Source organism: Patiria miniata, unplaced genomic scaffold (assembly GCF_015706575.1).
Source record: "Patiria miniata isolate m_02_andy unplaced genomic scaffold, ASM1570657v1 HiC_scaffold_25, whole genome shotgun sequence".
Classification (NCBI taxonomy): domain Eukaryota; kingdom Metazoa; phylum Echinodermata; class Asteroidea; order Valvatida; family Asterinidae; genus Patiria; species Patiria miniata.
Genome location: NW_024037064.1, coordinates 3,065,340 through 3,087,681, shown reverse-complemented (window position 1 = coordinate 3,087,681; position 22,342 = coordinate 3,065,340). Strand labels below are relative to the sequence as shown.

The 22,342-nt window shown below is 41.2% G+C and overlaps 1 protein-coding gene across 2 annotated transcripts; it reads right to left on the bottom strand.

Annotated features, from left to right (window-relative positions):
- Positions 1–146: 146 nt before the first annotated feature.
- LOC119732933 (choline/ethanolaminephosphotransferase 1-like) lies at positions 147–22,042 on the bottom strand. Of its 2 annotated transcripts, XM_038206511.1 has the most exons (11): positions 21,847–22,042; positions 20,597–20,662; positions 12,715–13,012; positions 11,307–11,466; positions 10,500–10,641; positions 8,763–8,847; positions 6,942–7,058; positions 4,791–4,943; positions 3,742–3,867; positions 2,975–3,091; positions 147–163 (listed from the first exon to the last, which is right to left on the bottom strand). In XM_038206511.1, the coding sequence occupies exons 1-10, from the start codon at positions 21,891–21,893 to the stop codon at positions 2,987–2,989; spliced, it is 1,299 nt and encodes a 432-aa protein (XP_038062439.1). In that variant the 5' UTR covers positions 21,894–22,042; the 3' UTR covers positions 147–163; positions 2,975–2,986. The 2 variants fall into 2 exon arrangements, with proteins under 2 accessions (XP_038062439.1, XP_038062440.1); XM_038206512.1 differs by lacking the exons at positions 20,597–20,662; positions 21,847–22,042 and adding an exon at positions 15,652–15,903.
- Between the last annotated feature and the right edge of the window lie 300 nt (positions 22,043–22,342).

The window sequence follows — 22,342 nt, the reverse complement described above, 5'->3', positions numbered from 1 at the left end:
CCCCCTGGCCCCCCTTGGCGACGCCACTGTTTACATGTAAAACAAATAGATTCGAAAAAAGGTTGAAACCACAATAAGGGTTGCCTTGCTGTTTATGAATGCCACAGTGTTTGCTCTCCGAAACATTTTTGCTTCCAACTTGTTTGTTGCTGTTCAGTAATACCTTTGATAAAGAAGAGAAAGTGTGGTCATCAACGTATGGAAGTCATAGGATGTATGGTTTTGAAGATAGCAGGACCTCCAACTCTTCTGAAATTTGTTTTCTATTCGAACTGATAATTTTGTTTTATCCCCCTGGCTTTCAAGCCAGACGGGGATATTGCAATCGCACATTCCTTCTGTGTGTCCATGAGTATGTAAACACCGGCAATCGTGGACCTAGGACAACAGGATTGGGCACAAACAATACGTCCACGATTGACCGAACGTCCACCATTGAAAATCGTGTACAAAACCAATGAGAGCTGTTGCTAGTACAAACAAAGGAATGAGGATTAGGGACAATGGGGGTCCACGATTGCCGGTGTTAACACAGCTGGATGTGCATAGGTAACCGTGAGTTTGTTTCTGCATTCAATAGGGGACGTTGAACAAAAGAGGACAATAGGGTCCCCAATTCCCGAAGGTCCCCAATTTAGAATCATGTATAAAACATATGGGAGGTCTTCCTAAAGAGTACAAACTAAAGAGGGACAATAGGGGGTCCCCGATTGCAGGCAACTATACACTCGCGCGTGTATTAATGTATGTGTGATCCATTTTGGTTAGACCTCACTGTAAGTTCAGTCATCGTTCTCAACCGAATTTGATATGCTGGTCCCTAGGGACACCGCGGCTACTGAGCTCAGGCCATTACATGTCAGTTTCTTAGACTCTAGTGTCACAAAACTTATAACACACACAAAACACTAGGCCAGTTTACTGGTCCCTAGCAACACCGCGCCTACTGAGCATGAGGATATTATGTACAACATGGGGACACCATGGTGATTGTATGGACACCATGGGAACACCATGGGGATTTTATAGACACCACAGGGACACCAAAAGGATTTTATGGATACCACTGATATGGGAACATCTTGGGGATTTTATGGACACCATGGGGACACGATGGGGATAAAAAAAAGACAGCATGGGAACACCATGGGGATTTAATAGACAGCATGGTAACACCATGGGACCATTCTGAATATCATGGGAACACAATTACACCCACTTGCACTCCCAACGGGCACACTTTTGTCCGAATTCCCTGTACGAGTGTTGAAAGAGCAATTGGGGTGTAGCAAATAAAGCAATGGAAGACCCTTACGATACCATGGGGATTCTATGGGTTTCCATGGGTTATCAAGAAATCCCTTTTTTATGCTAACCATGGGAAACTCATAGGAACACCATGGCCACCATAAGAACATTTTGCGGATTTGATGGACACAAATGGAACACCATGGGGATAAACACCATGGGGATAAACAACATGGGGATAAAACACCATGGGAACACCATGGCACATTGTGTAAGAATTATGAGTGTTCTTAATTATGAGTGTTCTAATAGCAATTTGTTTAAATACTCTGTTCGTAAGTGAAGGCAAATGAAACCTACAGTGTTTTTTTTGTGGAAATGAGAACAAGAACTATGGATAATAATTTTGATTCAGTTGTAATGTTTGGAATCATTTATGAAAAATATAAATAAGGAACATGGTGATAATATGGTAGAACTTGAAAAGTGGTATAGGCGCAATATGTACATTGTAGGCATTGGCCATGGAGTGCTCAAGACACTCTGCATAGGGTTCATGGGACAATCCCATAATTGCCTATGGGGTGCACAGCATAAATTATTTTACATAAAAATATAAACGTAAAAATCTTGTAAGAAAATTGCTTTGGAAATATTGATGGGAACAAAGTGGAATTCTTTTGGGATGAATCACCATGGGAAACATGTTACAACACCATGGCGAAAAGGCATTAAGGCACCATGGAAAACCCATGGGAATGTACACCATGAATTGCATGGTGTCCATTTTCTCCTTGGGAATCCATGGGAAAAATCCCAAGTCACAATACCCTATGGAAGTTGCCATGGGACATTTTTGTAAGGGAATCCTTCTATTTTTGCTGGTGGGGCATTTGAGTCCAACTACAGAGTGACTCAAAAAGAAGGAAACCCAAATGGCGCACCCTATTTTTAGCGTAATTTTGCATGTAGCGCTTTCCATATCTAGAATGTGAAGGCCCAATTAGCCTTCTTTTAGTGAAAGAATCATTCAAATCACTCATGTTCTTTTCCAGCAATGGAATTTTGGACACAATTTTAAGAATTTTTTCCACGGTTCATATTTCAATGAATACGTGATATAAAATGAAACCATGTCCTATCATGAAAAGGATATCAGAATAAACCAATAAGTCTCGGGCAGCCAAGTAGAAGGCAAGGCTAGAGTATACACTCTTGACATTATAAAGCATGTTGTTTTAACAGTGGAAGCAGAGGTGTTTAAATAAAGGTTAAGTGCCAGTTCTCATGGTTATGAGATAGTTCTGATGTGGTTTTTTTTTGATAAGCGAGTTTTTTGATTTGCTAAAATGTCACGTACCTTTATTTTGATCCTTGGACAAAATTATGTGTTTAGAAGTCCATAACTGGAAAAGTACATCAGTGATTAGAATGATCGTTTTAAAAAGAAAGAATTTACCCTATTGACCTAAGCTACAAACTACTACTGAGTAGTAACCTGTCGTATGCATTTTTTTCCATTCAAGTGTTCACAACACATTTAGTCTTCCGTAGTATTTGGTCTTTGACCCTCAAAGAGCCTTTAGGACGTTAGGTTAATTGGGCTTTCACATCCTAGATCTTGAACGCGCTACATGTAAAACTTCTTCAAAAAATATAGGGGGCGCCACTTGGTTTTCCTTCTTTTCTTTTCTTTCTTTGACTCACCCTGTATATTATTACTTACCTAATTGATTTATTAATCTTCAAATTTGTACGATCCAAAGCATGTGACTTGCAACAGGCGGCACATCCCCAGACTGACACGTCTAAAGTACAACAGCCAATCCGCTGCGCAGTACACCTGCGCACATACAGAACCATAGTAAAGGTGCTAAATAGATCCACTGCATTCAGCAGCCATATGGGAGGGGTGTTTAGTTATGTTAATTCATTAACAACGAATGCACATGAGGTCTAAGACTTACAGGAAGTCAACCTTTGTCCGCCTTTAAGTTGAGAAGTATTTAGACCACTGATCTCTATATAAAGACTGGATAGCGGATATCCATACACCATTCACACAGTAGACTTTGCAACTTGAACAATTCGCCCCCGGTCTCACGAAGATGGCCGCGTATAATACGAACGTTCTACACGTATATACAACGCGCGCTGTATCAAGAGTTGACGCCCATTTTGGTCACGTACACGTATTGTGATGTTTTAAAAAGGACACATTTCCGCAGTGATCATTATTTCCAAAACGCAAAAAAAGGAACTGCGGCATTAAAAAAAGGAAACCACCATGTTAGAAAAATTGTAAACCGTGGTCATCAGTGGTGGTGGTCATAATAAAAATCAAGTGAACCGCGATGTTACAAAACTTGTCCTTTGTAGATCACCAGCCGGTGCGGTCTCACCGGTCTCAACAATATGGCGTCAAATTCATTCATTGTGCGGCTCTTTATCCGCTATCCAGTCTTTATATAGAGATCAATGATTTAGACTTACCATGACTATCCAGAGCAGAGCGTATCCCTGGATAGGTTCATTCAGTAGATGGTTTACACACAGGATCAGCGGACCGAGAAGTGTGCTATCAAGAAGCTTCACCTTGGACTTGTACATGTAGGCAGTCTGCAATTACACAGTGTGCATACATATATGCTTATTAAGATGATAGCAGATACCAGGGGACGATGTGGGAGGAAGGGCACTTGCGCTGCCCCTCCCCTTCCAATTTCCCCACAGAAAAGCAAAACAAAAAAATAGGGGGAAACTTTAAAAAATGTGTACAAATTTATGGGAAAGTCTAAAATTCCTGGCGACACCCATAACCAACTGTGCTGTTCCAATTATTTCAAGGGAAAGTACAACATTTGCTTTTGCTGCAATTTTTCGACTTAAATGGATTTGAAGGATAAGTTTGTTATAGAAAATATTGTTAAACTGACTTGTTTCACGTTTTAGGCTTGTAGATGCTGGAAAAACCAAGAAAACCAATCATGTTCTTGTAGTCTGGCTCCCTGACCCCACTTAAGATGAAACGGAGCAATTTTAGACTTTGGAGAATTGTAAGGTCGGAGAATTGTAAGGTCAGAGAATCGGTCTAGCAGGCTTGTACTCCTTCACGGGTGTGTAATTATTTGCAAAGAAAATTCGAAATAACTAAATATGAAAACTTAGAAGCATTTTTTGAAAAAAAGCCAGTTTTCTCCAACGCTGATCGGCCGACCAGTGTTGGAAAAATACAAGTTTTCTTGAAAATGTTAACACATCAAGAGCTACGATTTTACAGGATGCTTTGGACTATCATTCTCTAACAATCCAGTAGGTATTTCGTGATAATTTTGTCATTTCGTTTTTTGCTGTTTGCAAATGTTGTATCTTCCCTTTAAATGGTAGAGTAGCCATACAATTGTGCTTGTTTTCCACCCTTTGATGTAATGATGTACATGTAACCCCTTGATGTGACACACCCACTACTGCTCAGTTTCAAATTTTCCCGATTTTCTTTTCAAAGGGCTAATTTCCCTCACCAAAAGCAACAACATACTTACCATGAACTGGTTGGACATCTTGGCCTCAATCAGTCCAAAGATGATCAGGAAGACACAGGGTTGACGCTCATAAAGATTGGTCATGACCTTGGTGACAATTGTAAGCAGAAAGGCTGTGGCGATATGCAGTGATGGTCCTAACATACTAGTGCCCTGAAACAAAAACAAATTCCGAGATTTTCAAATAAGTCAGCTCACAATAAGTGAGACGTCATCTAGTCAATCAATATCTTTACACAGTTTCCTCATAAAAAGAGGAGTCCTTTGTACAGTAGCATAACCAGGACAATTGAGATGCAAGAACTCGAGTTTGACTCCTATTATCGATGCATTCCATCCATCATTCAATGGCAGTAAAAGGTGATAACATCGTGAGAAGACCCACTCAAACAAACAGAACATGGAGAGTTCAAAGATGTATTTTGGCACAACCGAGTATCACTAGAGCAGGAACCCTAGAATTGTCTAGTCAGATTAATGGCATCAAAGAAGCCTGAGCATCTGTCATTAAGATGATGAGCTCCAAGCAGCATTGCCTCTGATCCACCTTATAATTGGTGGATGGGATAATACTATTTTGCCAAAGGCTGATGACGGTAGTATGGTGGAGGATCATGTTATTTCAGTGGTGAAACGTCATGAGTCCGCACATTTCTGGTGCAAAAAAAAGTTAAAAGTTGTAGAGGTATGTGGGGGCATGTGCAATTCGCAAGACCCGTTGGGAAGAGGTGGAGAGTTCGGTTAGAGTTGTAGTGAAGTGATCCACTGAACGCCATCAGCACCATTTATAGAAATGCCGTAAGTTGACTGAATCCAGCTATGGGCCGTGATGGTGGTAGTACATAAAGTCCAGCATGTCGGATGCAGCGCTCAACAACAGCCAGCACGTCCATTGAGACTTGCCAGGATCAGGGTAAAGCAGGCCTGACCGAGGCTGACAATGAAGGTCTGGCCAATGTTTGAGGAGGAGCCTCCCAGCCTCTCCATGCCTTCCAGATGGACCGCTCCGCGAGATATGGCATGCTCCGGAAACCACAGTTGTCGGGGCCAAAATGTGGTGATCAGGAGGACCCTGTCAATGCGAAGCCATGCATTGTTCTGTACAGCAATGGCTACTTACTACGGAACGAAGTTGCACGCTTACGGCCGGATAAATAGTAGGGAGTGAGCAACTTGCAACGCGTGCGACGCTTTATTATGCATGTGCACTGAGGCGTGATCTACTTGTAGCCTGTGCGAAGCGTCATGCTAGTGGCCGTGTTATAAGTTGTAGGTAGGGAGTGAGCGATCTGCAACCTGTGCAAAGCCTCACTCCTTCGGTACACCGTGAGCTACTTGCAGCTGGTACGAAGCCTCACGTAAATGGCCATAAAGTATGAGCGTGTGGAGTAAGCAACTTGCAGCCTGTGAAAAGCCCCACTCACTTGGAAAGACAATGGTTACTTGTAGCCTGTAAACAGCTGTGTACGGGAGATAGCCACCTGCAGCCTGTACGAAACATCACCCAACTTATAAGGCCATAAGTACCGACAACTGACAAAAATGTCACAAAAAAATAACCAATTTGTAGAATTGCGGGTAACCTCCGCTAGAAACTTCTGAGGGAAAACAGTCAATCAAACTGTAAACTGGCCAGCCCTCTAATCTATCTTAATCCTTTGTCCAAACAGTGGCTTTATAATCCCTAACAAGATAAGAGTGTACCTCTAGAAGTACTGTATTCTTTCGTAGTTTGCAGGCTCTAACTCGGAAAGCTGCTAGACTGAGCACTTACACCTGATACAAAAGAGATGGTACTTTAATAGCAGAATGAAATCATAAACTTATATCAAAGGGATGGCAGGAGAAAGAGGTTACATGATCAGCAAATATGAGCAAACTCAAGAGCTCAAGAAAGCACTCTCTGAGAAAAGAGGAAGTATAATGGCTGGCGGGCCTCAAGGTACTGTGGGAAATAAATCTTAGCGAATGGTAAGCGCTCTCCGGGGAATAATGCATATGTAGTGATGCTTTATGGGTAAGAGGAGCACAGTAGAATAGTGATGGACGACTTTTATTTTTCTGGTAGCCACTTCACAAGGTGTGTTTCAAGAAGGCCTACAACAAAACATTTTTTGTTTGGAACCCAAATGAATTTTCGAAATCACTTACAGCAACTGTGACACGGTGGCCCCGTCCCCAAACAAAGGCAGCTTGGTTGAAAAACTTTAAAATGCTCGACATCGCTGTTGCAATTATTATCAGCTCCCTCCACTCCAACGCAAATGCCTATGGAAGATAAGGAAATTAACAAAAGTCAATATCAAATGAACTTCATTTTCCTTGCTTCATAGACTTATCTGGCTAGCGCTTTTAGAAAATGTGTATGTATGTTTGTGCTCACGTCACGCACATATCACACGCACTCTGTTCATTAAACTTTTAAGAGGATGTGCGTATTACGTCACTGGACCAATTGGACAAGTCAAAGACATGCGTAATGTGCATGCCTTCAGTCCATAATTCAAAAATCAATTGTCAATTTCATGATCACTCATCCTCTTTTGACCGAATTTTTCATGACGTCACAGCGACTGCGTCTTGATTGTTACATCATCATTGAGTGGCAGCGCAGCAAGTGAAAATTACTACGTACACATGTACGTATTCGGTGCGAAGGCATTGATACAATGCAGTTCATTGATGACGTCATAAAATATGTAATGACATCAAGCGTTGCTTACAAGTCATTTCAAAACGTGACATCATATCGTCTACGGGCCATTGGTTGAATGAGCGTTAAGTCTGCGCATGTGATATGTGCGGTAGTGTTAAAGCACCTCATAATTGCCCTCTAATTATGGTTGTTAGATTTGTCAGTAATAGGCAGTTTATATTAGATGCCCAATCAGGCAATCAAGGACTTGTACAAATGTCCATTTGGAGTTTATTAGTATCACCTTTATTCCAATGTCAGAAGTGTATTAGTGACCTCCGGTGATTTTTGGTGTTTTTTTTTATTTTGCTGATTTGTTTTCCAATGAAAACGACAGTACATCATCCATGAACTTTGTGGCCATAAGGTTACGTACCGTACAAACACAAATGTCTGCAATCCAGGTTCATCTACTTCAAAAACAGAAGTCTTTTTTTATCAGCAGATCAGACAAGCTATCTTTTGATGCACAATCACGCAATAGAGGACTCATAGCAAAAATTTGTTAGTATCTTCCTTAATTCCACAGTTGGATTCTGTTGGGATCTGTACAGGTCTGCGGTAACACCTATGTGAAATTTTATCTGTTTTGAGTTCTGTGGCTCTGAGAACCAGTTGTTTTCAATTGACACTTCGAACAGCATTGCGAGTAGCCTCCACTAGAAACTTCTAAAAGAGAAAATAGTCAATCTAACTGTAAACTGGCCAGACCTCTGATCTATCTTTACCTTTGTCCAAACAGTGGCTTTGTAATCCCTAACACTTAGTGTAATAAAGCCACATGCGCTGTCACACAGCTGATATTGACAAGTGCAGGGGATTAGCAGCAGAATCTGATAACAGGGGCCAGTTTGTTGACAAAGGGATTAACAAGATAAGAGTGCACCACTAGAAGTACCGTATTGTTTCCGAGTTTACAGGCCCTATCTCAGAAAGCTGCAAGAAGCACTTACGGATGATGGCGTGCTCTGTTCGTCATCAGTGTCTCTGGACGACGAAAATCGATTTAAAAACAGCTGGTTCTTCTCAGAACCACACAACTCAAAAGAGATAAAACTCACATGGTGTTACCACAAACCGTCCATACTTTGTTCACGTCCATCATGCAAACCTACAAGTCTCATGTATAGGACCAGTGGCATAAAACTTTTTATGGCATTAAACTGTTTACCCCAGCGATCTAATACAGATGCCAACAGCGGTTTAAAAGCACAAACAATTTTTAGCAAGCTGAACGATGATATTTGTTCATTTTGGGCTGATAATTGTTATGAAACCTTTTTGGCCCAGATATCTGGGCCCATGACGGCTGTAGCCAGATAGCCAAAGCACAGAGCTTGCTGAGCTTCAAGTACATCAAACCTGTCAGAAACGAAACCAAATGAACCAAATACAATTCTGTAATTCTGTAATAAATATGTAATTCTGTCGGTTTATGGGGGAGAACAAGGATTCCTCAAAAGTGTAGGGATACTGTAGCTCGGAAGCTTGAGGTTATCTGAACAAAGAAGACAATGAAGAATTATTTTTAGAGGTGGGAGGAAAACCCCGGACTGACAATGTTGTGCTGGTGAGCGGGAGTCATTTCGCAATGCCGATTGATAATCTGGTTGGTAAAAATCACTGCAAAGTCTTCATAAAAGATGTTAGAGTAACTTTTCCCTGTGTGGCACCACAAGGTTGTCTTCGCTTTGTCTCTCCATCCAGATTTAATTAATAATAATAATAATAATAATAATAGTGGATATTTATAAAGCGCACGTATCCACCAGGACTGGTGCTCAAGGCGCTACATCATTATTACCCTGCTCATAGGGCCAATGAAACATTCCAAAGACAATCTCAGCTCCATGGGGAGTATACACTGCTCGATGCTGCCATTTCGGCACAAAAAGCAACTAAAAATCAGTCACACTTTTATTGTGAGGGTAGAGATGGTGCTTCAAAGGTACCCATTTACTCCTGGGTGGGAAAAAGCAATGAGTGACAAAGTGCCTTGCCCAAGGGCACAAGCACCATAACCCCAGGCTGGACTCGAACCCACAACCTGCAGAATTACCCGCAGATCACAAGTTCAATGCTCCAGACCACGAGGCTACGGCACTCTATAAATACATCGCTCTACACACGACTGTACATGTATGTCATAATAACTTTTTACGGGAAAACGCCTTGTAGAACCTTTCAGAAACAAAAATCGGAGATAAACAAGTGAAAAACCAAACAGCAGGCCCACACCGTTTTTGCGCACGCGCTTGGAGCGCTGAGCACGTGTGAATATAGCTCCAGTCACCTGAACGCAATTTACTTGGGGCTTAAAGGGCTCATGAAGTGAATATTCCTTAGGGACATAGTTTGTGCTACTTTCTAATTCTTTTTAAGCGTATGAAAACTAAGTGATATTACTTTTTGGTTAATTTTGTTGAAAAGTGCATTTCTTTAAACGTTTAAAATTTTCCAAGCTTTTCCGGAAAACTGAGAGCAATGTTGTCGTGATGTCATTTCAGGGAGACACTGTTCATATTAGGTGTGTTTCTATTGAAAAAGTGAACCCAAAATAATGCTCATTCAAAACATTTGTGAGAAAAGTTTGCTCATTAGCTTTCTGCCATGAACAGACACAACAATGAATCACTAATAAAAGAAAGTATTCAGCAAAATATTCAAAATTTTGGCAACTTTTCGTGCATAAACTAATTGCAACATTGAGGTTTCTGCCTGACATGACATCGCACTTTTGCTCATGAATATGGAAATTCGCATTAGCATAAGAACGAAAATGGCGCCAAAATACCCTTGAAACATGGTAAAATGAAAATTGAAAATAAGATTAAAGGGATACAAAGGTGCATTTTCTGGGATTGCATTAAACAAAATTACATTTCATGGGCCCTTTAAGTGTTGACGAACCGAAATGCCACTGAGTATACAGTGTTTATGAAATATGTCGGTGAAGACCTTCACCGGGCAAAATCGTATATTGATTCGTTTGGGATGGTAACTGGGAAACTTACGTGGTAAATCGCACCAATCCAGAGATGTAGGTCTGCCAGTGTGCCGTGAAAAACATGAACATTGCCGTCAGCATAAACGGTACAAAGAGTTCTGGCCGACCGCCTATCTTCATGCAGATACCAAATTCAATGGTGACACACACTGCAAATAAAAAAGTACATACTTTCGTTTCGTTATACTCCCGAGGACAATGCTTTGTGTTTTCCTTTGTCCCTGTAATTTAACACTCTCCCATAGACTGAGCACACAAACTTACTACAGAGGACCGTTTTGAACAAAAGACCCAACTCCCAAGGACTGAAATTATCTGTTGTTCTCCCTTTGTGTGTCTGTCCTCGGGGTAATGTAGAACAAGTACCCGATAGCTGGTATGGGCTCTGTGCACAAGTACCCCTTCGTCAACTGTCAGACAGGGAGAGCTAGGGGAGACCTAGACTGGTTTCCTGGTCCATCCACTGCGTATTTTGAATGATCCAAAGTTATTGGGGGCGGGGATTAGTATGGAAGACCGTCGCAAGTTAAAACTTCAGAGAGAAGGGTGGGGTGGATAGGGTATCACAGTCAACACATAACAGACCAAAAGCCAGAAACAGAGAATCAAGACTTGCAAGATTGAGTGCAGTCACTGATCCAGGGGGTGCAGAGAGGGTGCTCGCCAACCCAGCAATGACCGAAAAAAGTTGTTTTTTATACTTGAGAGAGCACTTTTGCCTGCGGCGCACCCCCCCCCCCTCCCCCACGGATCTGCCGTTGGAGTGATGACAGAAATATGCAGGGCACTTAAGGAAACAGCCCTTTATAATTACCTTTGGTGATCGAGTCGCAAGCATGGTCGAATAGTTCAGCAAGCTGCAGATGCCAATTCAGCTTTGTCTTGTACCTCAAACACTGCCGCCCGTCCACAGAGTCGCAGGTTTGGAAGAGAAAGATGTTCACGCCAGCCAGTGAGTACGCCCAGCGTGGAGCCTGCAGTGGCGGAAAAAAAGCAATAAAATGGATGAAGGGCAATAAAAACTGTCAGCAGACTTCTGCATGCTATTTGATCTTCATTCAGTGAGAAGCCAGGTCAGTTTGACAAAGGCAGCGCTTAAAGCTATAGTCCATCATTTGTAATTTGTGCATTTTGTTCGTTTGAAGCAACAAAAGTGCTCAAAATCTAAAGAAAGGGTACATGTACTGAACAACTAACCTGATGAAGTTTCAGCTCAGCTTCAGCTGTATATTCCGAGAAAAACAGCATTCTAGGATCTCAATTTCAAATCAAAAGTTGCTGAATCATGTTTTGAATTGGGCCTGAATTCAGCGTCCGAGACACGTTCTCACTGAGCCGATTGCAGCTACGCGATGTCGCGCGCTGATCCGACGAATAATAGCAACCATGGGGTGCGTGTGCATCGTGCCAATGCTTGCACGCACTTTGCCGAATAACAAAACGAACTACTAATTTAAATTTTCCTACAGTGCGTCTTAAGAAGCACCGTTGGAAAGGCCTTCTTTCGTTGATGACTTCGAAATGACAGCTTGCCAGAAAGAATAATTTCACAGGGAGTTTATAGTCCCCCTACTATCTTTCAACCAAGTATGTTTTTCAACAATAGTTATGCCAGTTACTTTTCGGATAGCTGCAAATGATGGACTATAGCTTTAATCATAGCTCATAGCTTGGTCTAGCTATAGCGCGACATGTGCCACAAGTACGAAGGGTCATGCATGGATGCGTCCATTGTACCTCAGAGGAATTATAACCAATTGTGGCGCAAAATGGCGCATGTTTATATTACAAATGTTTGAACTTTATAAAGTATTTTGACACTCACTGCTTTTCCTGTACAATATTATTAATACATTGGTTAGAGATGTACAGAAACGTAAAAAAAAACTCTGTTTAATGGGTTTATCCCTGTTGAAAACAACAATAAATTGAAAGACTGTATTTTGGATCCCTTTCGTGTATGGTACGATCCTACTTAAATTACCACAAATGTTCTCTGGAAAGAGAGGAGTGCTGTGATTGGATTGGGAAAAAGCCCTCCTTCGCCCTCCTCTAATTAAAAATATTCTTATATTGTTGGAAAGAGCATTTCGTACAGTTATTCTGCCCTGCGATATGGCTTGGTGCGATAAACAAGAAGCCGATTTAGTGACCGAACCCCCCATTGCATTTACAAAAAATATATTGCCTTGGCCCTTTACATTGAAGGACATTAGAATTACCTCTTCAGTTGCAGTCGGAGCATAGTACATGAGTACCACTGTGCTGATGATGTTAAGAATCACACCAAAGACTGATATAACGTTAGCATTGATGGTCCTTGGAACCAAGTCGGCCACGGGCCACCACCAATATGGTTCCATAAAGGGCTCCACAAACGTGCGGCCAGTGCGAGTGTACTCATGACGATTGAGGTGATTAATTTGCTCCTCTGTACGGATCTCGTCGGAAAACATCGTCAGGTTTTTTTTTTTAAACAACCAGAGAGACAAAAATGTGTCGTTGCCGCAAGGCGGAAATCTGCAAAAACAAACAAATTTTGGGCAAATGAGTTCGTGTAAATCCGAATCTGGACATTAAGTGTGTTAAAAGTCAGAATGACCTTGTTTGAAATGATGGCAAGTGATTGAATTTACCAGTGTTAATGTATTAAACCACTGCTATGATGTCACACTGACCATTGTTAAAAGTGTGAATTCGGATTTACGAATCTTTAGTAAAGTGTGGATTCGGAATTACGATCCACACTTTGAACATGTCCGACAATAATTATTGTTCTCCATAATCATGATAATGAGCATTAATAAGACCGTCTGCGTGAAAACTTTCCTTCCGAAAATTACCAATTTGCATACTGTCAGATTCTCCGCCGTCAATGCGAAAACATTTTCGAGTCAGAAAGAAATCGTCGTCTGAACTATCCATGTTGATAGAAGGAGCCTACACACAAAATTACTTGGTTGTACGGGTGTGGCGATGTATGCTGAACACGCCACAATGCTTGATTACGAATAAGAACCTCGAAAAACTCCCTTGTAAATTGCCCAATGGCCAAGACTCGACACGCGATGTGCAAGTCTTTTCATCTCCTCTTACTGGACTGTTAATGACAATACTTCTTTTGACGCAATGGTTTAAGTCAAAGAATACACGAGAAAGTATGGATTCTTAATTTACAAATTCACTTGGGGCTTTGCGCCTCGTGAATTCTTAAATTACGAATCCACACTTTCTCGTGTGTTCTCCTTAACGTATTTTGTACAATTGCCATTTTGCAAAATGCTGGTTGCGGTCAAACATAATCCTTGTGATTTTTAATTCAGGAGGCGGCATTCCAGGGTTGGCTTTTTTTAACTTGTAAGTTGTATTTAAAAAAATCGGATTTGATTTAAATCAGATTTTTTTTTATTTAGATCAGATTTTTTTTATATTTTACTTACAAAATATCTGTCTAAAAAAGTGTCTAAAATTTCCAATGCAATTCTTACAACCATCATTAAGGAGTTTAAAGGTTCCTATTCCACAAAATCATCCACAAAACTCAATAAATTGATAAATGCTTTTGAATAAATTGTATTGAATCGGTGATAAAAAACAAATCACTTTATTTCATCTAAATGTACATGTAGGGTTCAAAATGGTACATTATTAATACTGAAGACACTTTAAAGATGCATGGCTTGATTGATACAGCTGAGATATGTTGTGTGAGGATACATACATGAGTGAAAACTCCAGCCCTGACCAGTTGGCGCAAGTCAGATTTCACCCGACCCCTTTAATTGTCTCCTGTGCAGTCATGCATGAAAACTAATCCAGTGAAAATGTCACCAAAAGAAGTAGGAAGGGTTACTCTAAAAGTACATATGAAAATATCTTATTATATTGCTGCAGAATAAAACTATGGCCAAAAGTGTACAGTTGGTTTCTTTTTACTCACACTGTATATGCAAGTGTAACTCATAGTTTACAAACAAGTATTAAAAGTGCAAAAAAAGCATTACTTTACTGGTATGTAAATCATAAAAAGAATTTTGGGCAGCAATTTTATGGTTTACAACTAATTGTTATACATGAAAACCATGCCAAAAAAACATGTCAAAAATGCGCTAAACAATTAATTGACAAACGACCTCCCATACATATCAACCCCAAACCAATTTCACACACAACCACTGCCGAACAAAAATGGAGATAACACTTTGAATATACTTGGAATACTCTGCTTTAAAAGACTTGTGTCTGGTTGGTTTCTGACTAAAGCTTGCAAGTCGTTCTATAGTTTATCACCTCTACAACAAAACATTTCATGCCCCTTTATGATGAGAGTAGTGTCACTGTTATGTTAGTCAGCTAGATTTTCCATTAGCCACCGTTTTAGAATGATAGAAGGCACCACACGTACGGTGCTTTGTAAGGCAAATTATTTTGTGTACGATCATGGAGGCGTCTGCGTGTAGTCAAGGGTTAAAGGTAGAAATTGACAGTTTTTGGTGTTTTTTTTTCCTCATTTTTCCCATAAAAAAAATTAGGGAAGGGGCTGTCAGTATAGGGTAGGAAGAGAAACCAGGAGCAAAACTAGCTTGAGTAACTCCAGCTGTCACGCTCCATATTCATTCACATGTGAATGAATATGGAGCATGTCAGCTGGAGTTACTCAAGCTAAGGCCAAAAAAAAAAAGTCTCCAGTTTCTGGTATGCGCGCGCGTCGCCGTAGCCATGCGCGTCGGCAAAATGAAAAAGTTTTTTTTCAATGAAAGATGATGTCTCAAAACCGCCAAACTCACTGGTTTGACTGGAATTCTGCTGCTGCACAATTTTAACGTGTTTTTTTTAGATGGGATTATGATCGAGAATAAGCTTAATGTAGCCTCTCTGAACTCCCATATATTTGCACTAAGTTTAGTCGGGCACCATTTGCAGTCATCAGTCGACATTTGAAGCAAAAAAGTCAGGTAAAAAAAAAAAAGCCGCGTCGCCGCACCACTTTTTGGACAAGCTCCACACCAGAAACCAGAGACTTCTACACAACCGCCGAAGTAGCGACAGGTTGCAACATTCTTTCCCTAGTAAATATGCGGATGATTTATGCGTTCAATTACCGATTAATTTAAAACCCTGAACGTCTCAATTTTCTTCATGTAGGCCTACGTACTCACCTTTACAGAATTAGCCCGAAAAAGCGTATTATCTGCTCAATATCTTGTCTCCCACTGCGCTGAATATCGTGAATACAGAGCTCAATTAGACCCCAGTACAATTCACCAACACAAACTATAATGGCGACCGTGTCTGTATGTTTGCACTGCATGCACTGTACATCTGTGGTGATTATGTAATAAACCAGTCATGAATGTCGGGCTGGCCGGGGGCTCCCGTGCGTGGGCCAGCCACGAGGCAGTCTTGTGAGTAACCTCTTATTGGGTCCTTGTGCTGTACTGCTGAGCTACCCACCCAAGACTCAACCTATTCCCGCCGTGCCCCCAGCGCTGAGGTCATTATAGGTACCAATACTACATTGGCGACGAGGATAATTCTTTGCGTGCGTCGCAATTACATAAGGATAAACTAAGAGAAATTTTGCGTTCTTTTTGTGATGTCTTGGATATTCCAGACTAAAAAAAAAAAAAAAAAAGGAAAAGAGAGAGAAGTTATACACTATAAAAGTCAGTCAAATTCCTGATTCAGATAGTTTAATGTCCTTTATTTTTGTCTGCATATGTCAAAGAGGTCTCGGTCTTTGAAGAAATAATTCGTAAACGTTTATGAATTAACCCCGCATGCTGACATCATTCGGCGTTTGTTGGAATTTGCTAGCATGTTTGGCTGATTCGATAGACGTTTGCTTCCAAACGTTTTATTACCAATCTTGTTTATTATTTGCTTATATAATGTTTTTACTGGAAGTTGCTGTATCGCTATGTAACTAAAAAAAAAATTAAAAATAGGAAAGAAAGAAATTGACAGGACGGACGTTTTGCCATACTTTTTATGATTATATTTGCTGTAAATCAGGTCAAACTGCTGTGTGTCACTCACAGCAGAAGGCAGTTACAGCAAATTTTGAGTGACAGGTCGATTGAATAGACCATAGAACAGCAGCTTCCACTTTCCGTAAATTGTAAGTGTAATTGATTTAACTTGGTAGTTTAAACATGGCCATGGAAATTAACAAAGCAAGTGTAAAAAAAAACAACCCTTCCAGGGATAGGGATCAAATATGCCCAAGTCATAGTCGCGAAACGGGAACAGAAGGGGTCAGTAAATATCAGAGATGGCAGCAAGTCATTTTTTACAAGTCCAAGTCAAGTCACAAGTCACTGTTTGCAAGTCCAAGTCAAGTCACAAGTCACCAGGTCCAGTCACAAGTCAAGTCACAAGTCATTTTGTCTTAAAACAAGTCAAGTCACAAGTATCTTTGTCCAAGAACACGTCAAGTTGCACATTATTTTGTCCAGCTGTAATAATTTAAAAGAACCTGGCGTTTAGACTTACAAGTTATTTTTAACATGCCTCCTTAATTCCACTTTTTCAATGTGTTGCAATTACTAGTCTTGTAGTTTATCGCATATCTGTCGGATATATTAGCCCTTTGTATACTTTAATAAATTTACTTTACATTGTAGAAATAAATGTTGAGATGACATGAAAAAAAGACTTCACTCACTCGATTACATGTAGTATACTAAAACTTTGTTGTTCAATTTCATGTATACTAAACGCCTACCAATGGGTTAGGCTATCCGGTATTTTACATGCAATTGACAAAGGCCTGCTTTCTTTTCATGAAAGGTTCCTTTCAAAGTTTGTTCAACCATTACATTTAGCAAGAGACTTGGTCATTGAAAACTGTAGTTTGTTGTGACAGTCTTATTGAAAAATTTTGAAACAAGTGGGAACTATTCATTTTACTGGATTCAGTCATTGAGATCTATTTTCTGGAATGAAACTTTCTCGCTATAATAGCTTAATTAAAGTGTATTGGGTCGCTCGAGTAGCGTCTGACTTGGGTTGGTAACAAGTCATTTTTTGCAATCCCAAGTCAGGTCACAAGTCATTGTTTGCAAGTCCAAGTCAAGTCACAAGTCAAAGCTGGTATTAACAAGTCAAGTCACAAGTCACAAAAATAGCGACTCGAGTCCAAGTCACATGACTCGAGTCAGCAACTCTGGTAAATATGAATGATATCGGTGAAACACCTACACTCCAAACAAAACTGCATGAACTTAAAGAAAAGGGATTGATAATAATTGAAGATGCCCTAGAAACCTCCCCGTTAGGCCAAGAGAAGCAAGGTGAAATAGACGTTCAAAAGCCTGACCCGGTAAACCTACTGGCAAACCAAATAAACATCCTTGTACAAGTAATGCAAGAAAACACCCAAAAAGTAACCCAGGCTATTCATGAATTAGGTGGCCGAATGGAAAGCAAAACAGATGGACTCGAAACAAAAATAAATGAACTCATCCAGTTTACACCAGCCCCGAGTCAAGAAAACCCGAACGCGCATTCCATGGCGCCGTCCACTTTCCAGGGTAATTCACATTCACAAACGGCAATGAAGGGTGCGGAATTACAAGCCACAGCCCCTAAGTCCTCCGATTGAATTAACGGTGATAAAGTAATTGATGCAAATCTAAAGATCATTCACGACAAAGCTCCCCCACTCCCATTGCATTTGTTGAACGCAGCGCCGGGCTAAGGCATGTCATTCAAAAGCGAACAATGGGATACGGGATACCATGGGGCAACGACTGCACCTCCTCAACAAAAGCCATTACGTAACAATGCAGATCTGAATAAAACTAACTCACTAATCAAGAAATCGGTGACAATAGCATACAATCCTGCAACAACACAAGCCATGCACACACCGTCTTTGCCCGGGTCTGATAGCCAAATTCCATTAGTAAATCCGGCGTTTGCTGGATATAATCAGCCAACTCACCAACCCGATGCTCCGGGTTTATCGCATCATGGTATACAACGAACTTCTAACCAAAATGTTCCCAAGTTAACTGCCTACGATGGTAAAACTGATTTTCATTCCTTTGCGATTAAATTTGAGGCTATAGCAGAGTGCTGCCAATGGAGCCAGCGCACCAAATTAATGCAGTTAGTAGGTACACTCACGGGTAAAGCTCTTGACTGCTACGCGTGGCAAGAGCCAGAGATTAGGCAGGATTACGCAAAAATCAAAAGTCAGTTGATGAAAATGTTCGGAAAAAGAAAGATCCAATAATTCAAAGGGCCGAACTTGCTGCCATACGTCAGAGAGATGATGAAACCGTAGAAGAATTTGGACAGCGCGTACGTGAAGTAGCTACACGCGCGTTTCCAACTGCACACACAGACGTGTTCGAAACCATTGCTAGAGAGGCATTTTTGAAGGGATGCGCTGATGTGAACGCAGCTGAACTTGCACTTTTCCGAGATCCCCAAACATTAAACCAGGCAATACAATTCACCGAAAACGCAGCGCATAACCACAAGCTACTATCCAGAACATACAAACCAAAAATCCGGCATGTTGCATTTAGTGATGAAGTCTCCATGAACCCCCAACAAAGTTAAACAAACGGGCAAAGACAACATCGATATCCATCTTGATTGGTCGGGAATCGACAAAAACATGCGAGAAATATTGACATATCTGAAAACTCTCAAAGGTGAACCACCATCCTCTATCAACACCCTCAGCCCTCCACCTGGTAAAGCAAGTACAAAAAGGAGTGAGTCACCTGCCCGGGAAAACTCTTTCCTTAGACTCTCGCCAAGTCGTAACTCCAGCCCTCCGCCGCCATTTTCGCCATCAAAATTTCGGTGTTTTAACTGTAACAAAGAAGGGCATTTTGCCAAAGATTGTCCGCAGGGTAGGGTTAGATCTCGATCGCGTTCCCCTTCGCCATCTCGTAATACGAGTGCTTTAAACAATTCGGAGCCGGCCGTGATGGCCAACGACCGGCTGAGTTGGAGCAGAACGGCCAACAATCGCAAACTAAAATTCGGCGTTTGCTGGAACAGGTTTGGGTGAAGGAAATGATAACCCATTGTAGCTAAGGGAAATACAATTCTCACCAAATAATAACGGGGTAAGCCTTGTAATACCGATCGGAGGGGTTTATACCCAGGCTGTGGTTGACACAGCCGTCCAGGTTACGATAATAAGCGAAAACTTAGCCAAGCGATTGGACCCCCCATTAGAAACAAAAGAAAGGGTTCTACTTAGAGGGGCAGAACAATCTAGCAACATGGTCGCGGAAAGGGCCTTTGGGGTACCTTTAGTTATAGGAAAACACAGCTACTCTTGGAGTCTATTAGTTGCCCCAATTGCAGACACCTTTATTCTAGGGTTGGACTTTTTAAAAGCCCAAGACGGCCGGATAGACCTCAGAGATGATAGCGTAACACTTAAAGATGACAAAATAAATGCCGAAATGAGAAAGAACAAGGACGAAAAATACTCCGTGCAAAGAGTGGTGTTAAAAAGAAAGGTCGTGGTTCCTCCAAGTACCATAGTCAAAGCAAAGGTGCTGTTTGAATCACCATCGGACAAATCATTCCTAATTCACGCACCACAAAGAAATCATAAAGGGCTACTTATACCGTACACTCTAGTTACTTTGGGACAGGATAGCACATGTAATGTCATACAATCACAATCCAGGGAGGCTCATACTAGTCTACGTAATGACAGTGATAGATATGTCCATTTGAAAAAGGGACATATAATTGGTAGGGCAGAAGAGGTTAGTGAGATACTTCCGGAAATTGATGTATGTTATCCTTCAGCAGACACGGGGAAAATCCGGCGTTTGCTGGACCTCCCCGAAAATGACATATCCGTGAGAAAGGTTAGCGAGTGTGACATACCCATACATGTCCGCGAACTATGGGAACGTTCCTGTAAATTTCTAACCCCCAAACAATCGGACGTAATCGCCGACACACTTATACAATATTCGGATGTATTTTCTAGAGATGATACAGATCTAGGCAGATTCTCTGCGATTAAACACCCTATTAATACAGGAAATGCAGTCCCCATCAGACAAAAAAATGCGCAGAACCCCCCTTGGTTTTGAGGGAGAGGAGAAAACTCACCTAGATGACTTGCTTACAGCAGGTGTCATACAACCGTCAGCGTCTGCATGGGCTTCCCCTCCAGTGCTAGTTCGGAAAAAAGACGGAAAAGTTCGCTACTGTATTGACTACAGGGCTGTAAATAACGTTACCATTAAGGACGCATTCCCTTTGCCTAATATTGAAGAGTGTTTAGACGTCTTGGAAGGAACAGAGTTCTTTTGCACACTGGATATGAGCAGTGGGTACTATCAAATAGAAGTTGAAGATGAAGACAAACAAAAAACTGCTTTTATCACCAAGTATGGGCTTTTCGAGTACGCGCGCATGCCATTTGGGCTGTGCAATGCGCCTGCCACCTTCCAACGTGCAATGACCCTAATACTTAGAGGCGCAGTGTTTTTCCGGACCGAACCCGTTACGAACAAAACTAAGGACGACAAGGAAGGACATGAAACAAATTAAAGGGGTATCATTGGGTCCCCTACAGTACAAAAAAGTCACGTGACTAAAACGGAGGGAATTCCTCCTTTTTCCGAAACTGTCCGAAGTTTGCCGAATTCATTTCGTCGACAATCGGATAGCGCCCGAGTATTTCCTAGTATTATATAGGTTTTGTTACCACTGCTAATTGCTTATTAAAAAATTAAAAAACGAGTTGATAATTAATATTCATTGCTTTTATTTAGAAAAGTTGAAACTCAACGACGATTTTGTACTCTGATCGTATACGAGGGGCGAATTTTTTGCTGCGTCTGAATTTGACGACCGTTACTGGCATTTTCCAAAAAATCGGCGTGGTCTTCACTCGGCTCCGCCTGCTAACAGTACTATTTGGATGCCTAACTTTGAAGATTCCAGGTCAACATTAGTCAATGTTTTCTTACAGAAATATCAAACTGTATTATCATCATGAAGCGAGTGATTTCTATCAAAAAATTATCGGAACATTAAAAGCTATAAGTGCTAAAGCGAATTAAGAAACGAAGCCGAGTTTCAAAAAAGGGCCGTCAATGTCGTCGTGTTTATTTTTGGCCTTGGAGGCTGCCTGGCCTACAATTTAGACGTGAGCGTCGGGAATAATTGTCAGGTCTTGGAACCAGACTACGGGTGTAGGGGAAGTATACGTCTACTCTAGAGGGCGCTAGTACTTCAATCATTCAATCCCACCAGCAACCACCACTTATGCCTCACTGACCTCATAATTATTACTCCTAATCCAACATTAAAATCACGTTCACATTTCCTCAGCCTGCCACTCCTTTACTTACCGACTCCACCACCAAACGCCTCCAACTTGTTTCCTATTTTTGCCCATTGACGCGACATCTCAGCAAAACCCGCCAACCTCTTCAGTAGATACATGAACACTCGTTGATTACAACTTGTACACTAAACAGCGCCACACTATTTAATTTTACTGCAACACCATAACATCGTCCGCTGCGCTGCATTCATATCCCCAATTCGAAAAGCCGCAATGCGCATTCTAGGAAAGACCCACACAATGCACGCTTGCATACATAATTAATGCGCAGGCTAAGTCCAGTGTAGTGCAACCTCTGTCCAATGGTGTGGAGCAGTACGCTCCCACTACCTGCTCTTTCACCTTGGTATCGGATATTCAAAATCAAGTAGGCTCTAGAGATTATATTATTACAAGCAAAAAGCAACTTTCTGAGGAGGATCAGACGTACTTAACAATGAACGGTAAAACACGTCACACACGTTTACAATGAAATGACCAAATACACGATAAAAATTCAT

Bases quoted from the DNA above. Each gene is read 5' to 3' on its own strand.
- LOC119732933 (XM_038206511.1), bottom strand. From the start codon at position 21,893: ATGGGCAAAAATAGGAAACAAGTTGGAGGCGTTTGGTGGTGGAGTCG. The intron at 20,663-21,846 runs GTAAGTAAAGGA...TTTCCGAACTAG, and splicing joins GGCGTTTGGTGGTGGAGTCG to CACTGGAGGGGAAGCCCATG. The intron at 11,467-12,714 runs GTAATTCTAATG...CCGCCACTGCAG, and splicing joins CTCCGACTGCAACTGAAGAG to GCTCCACGCTGGGCGTACTC.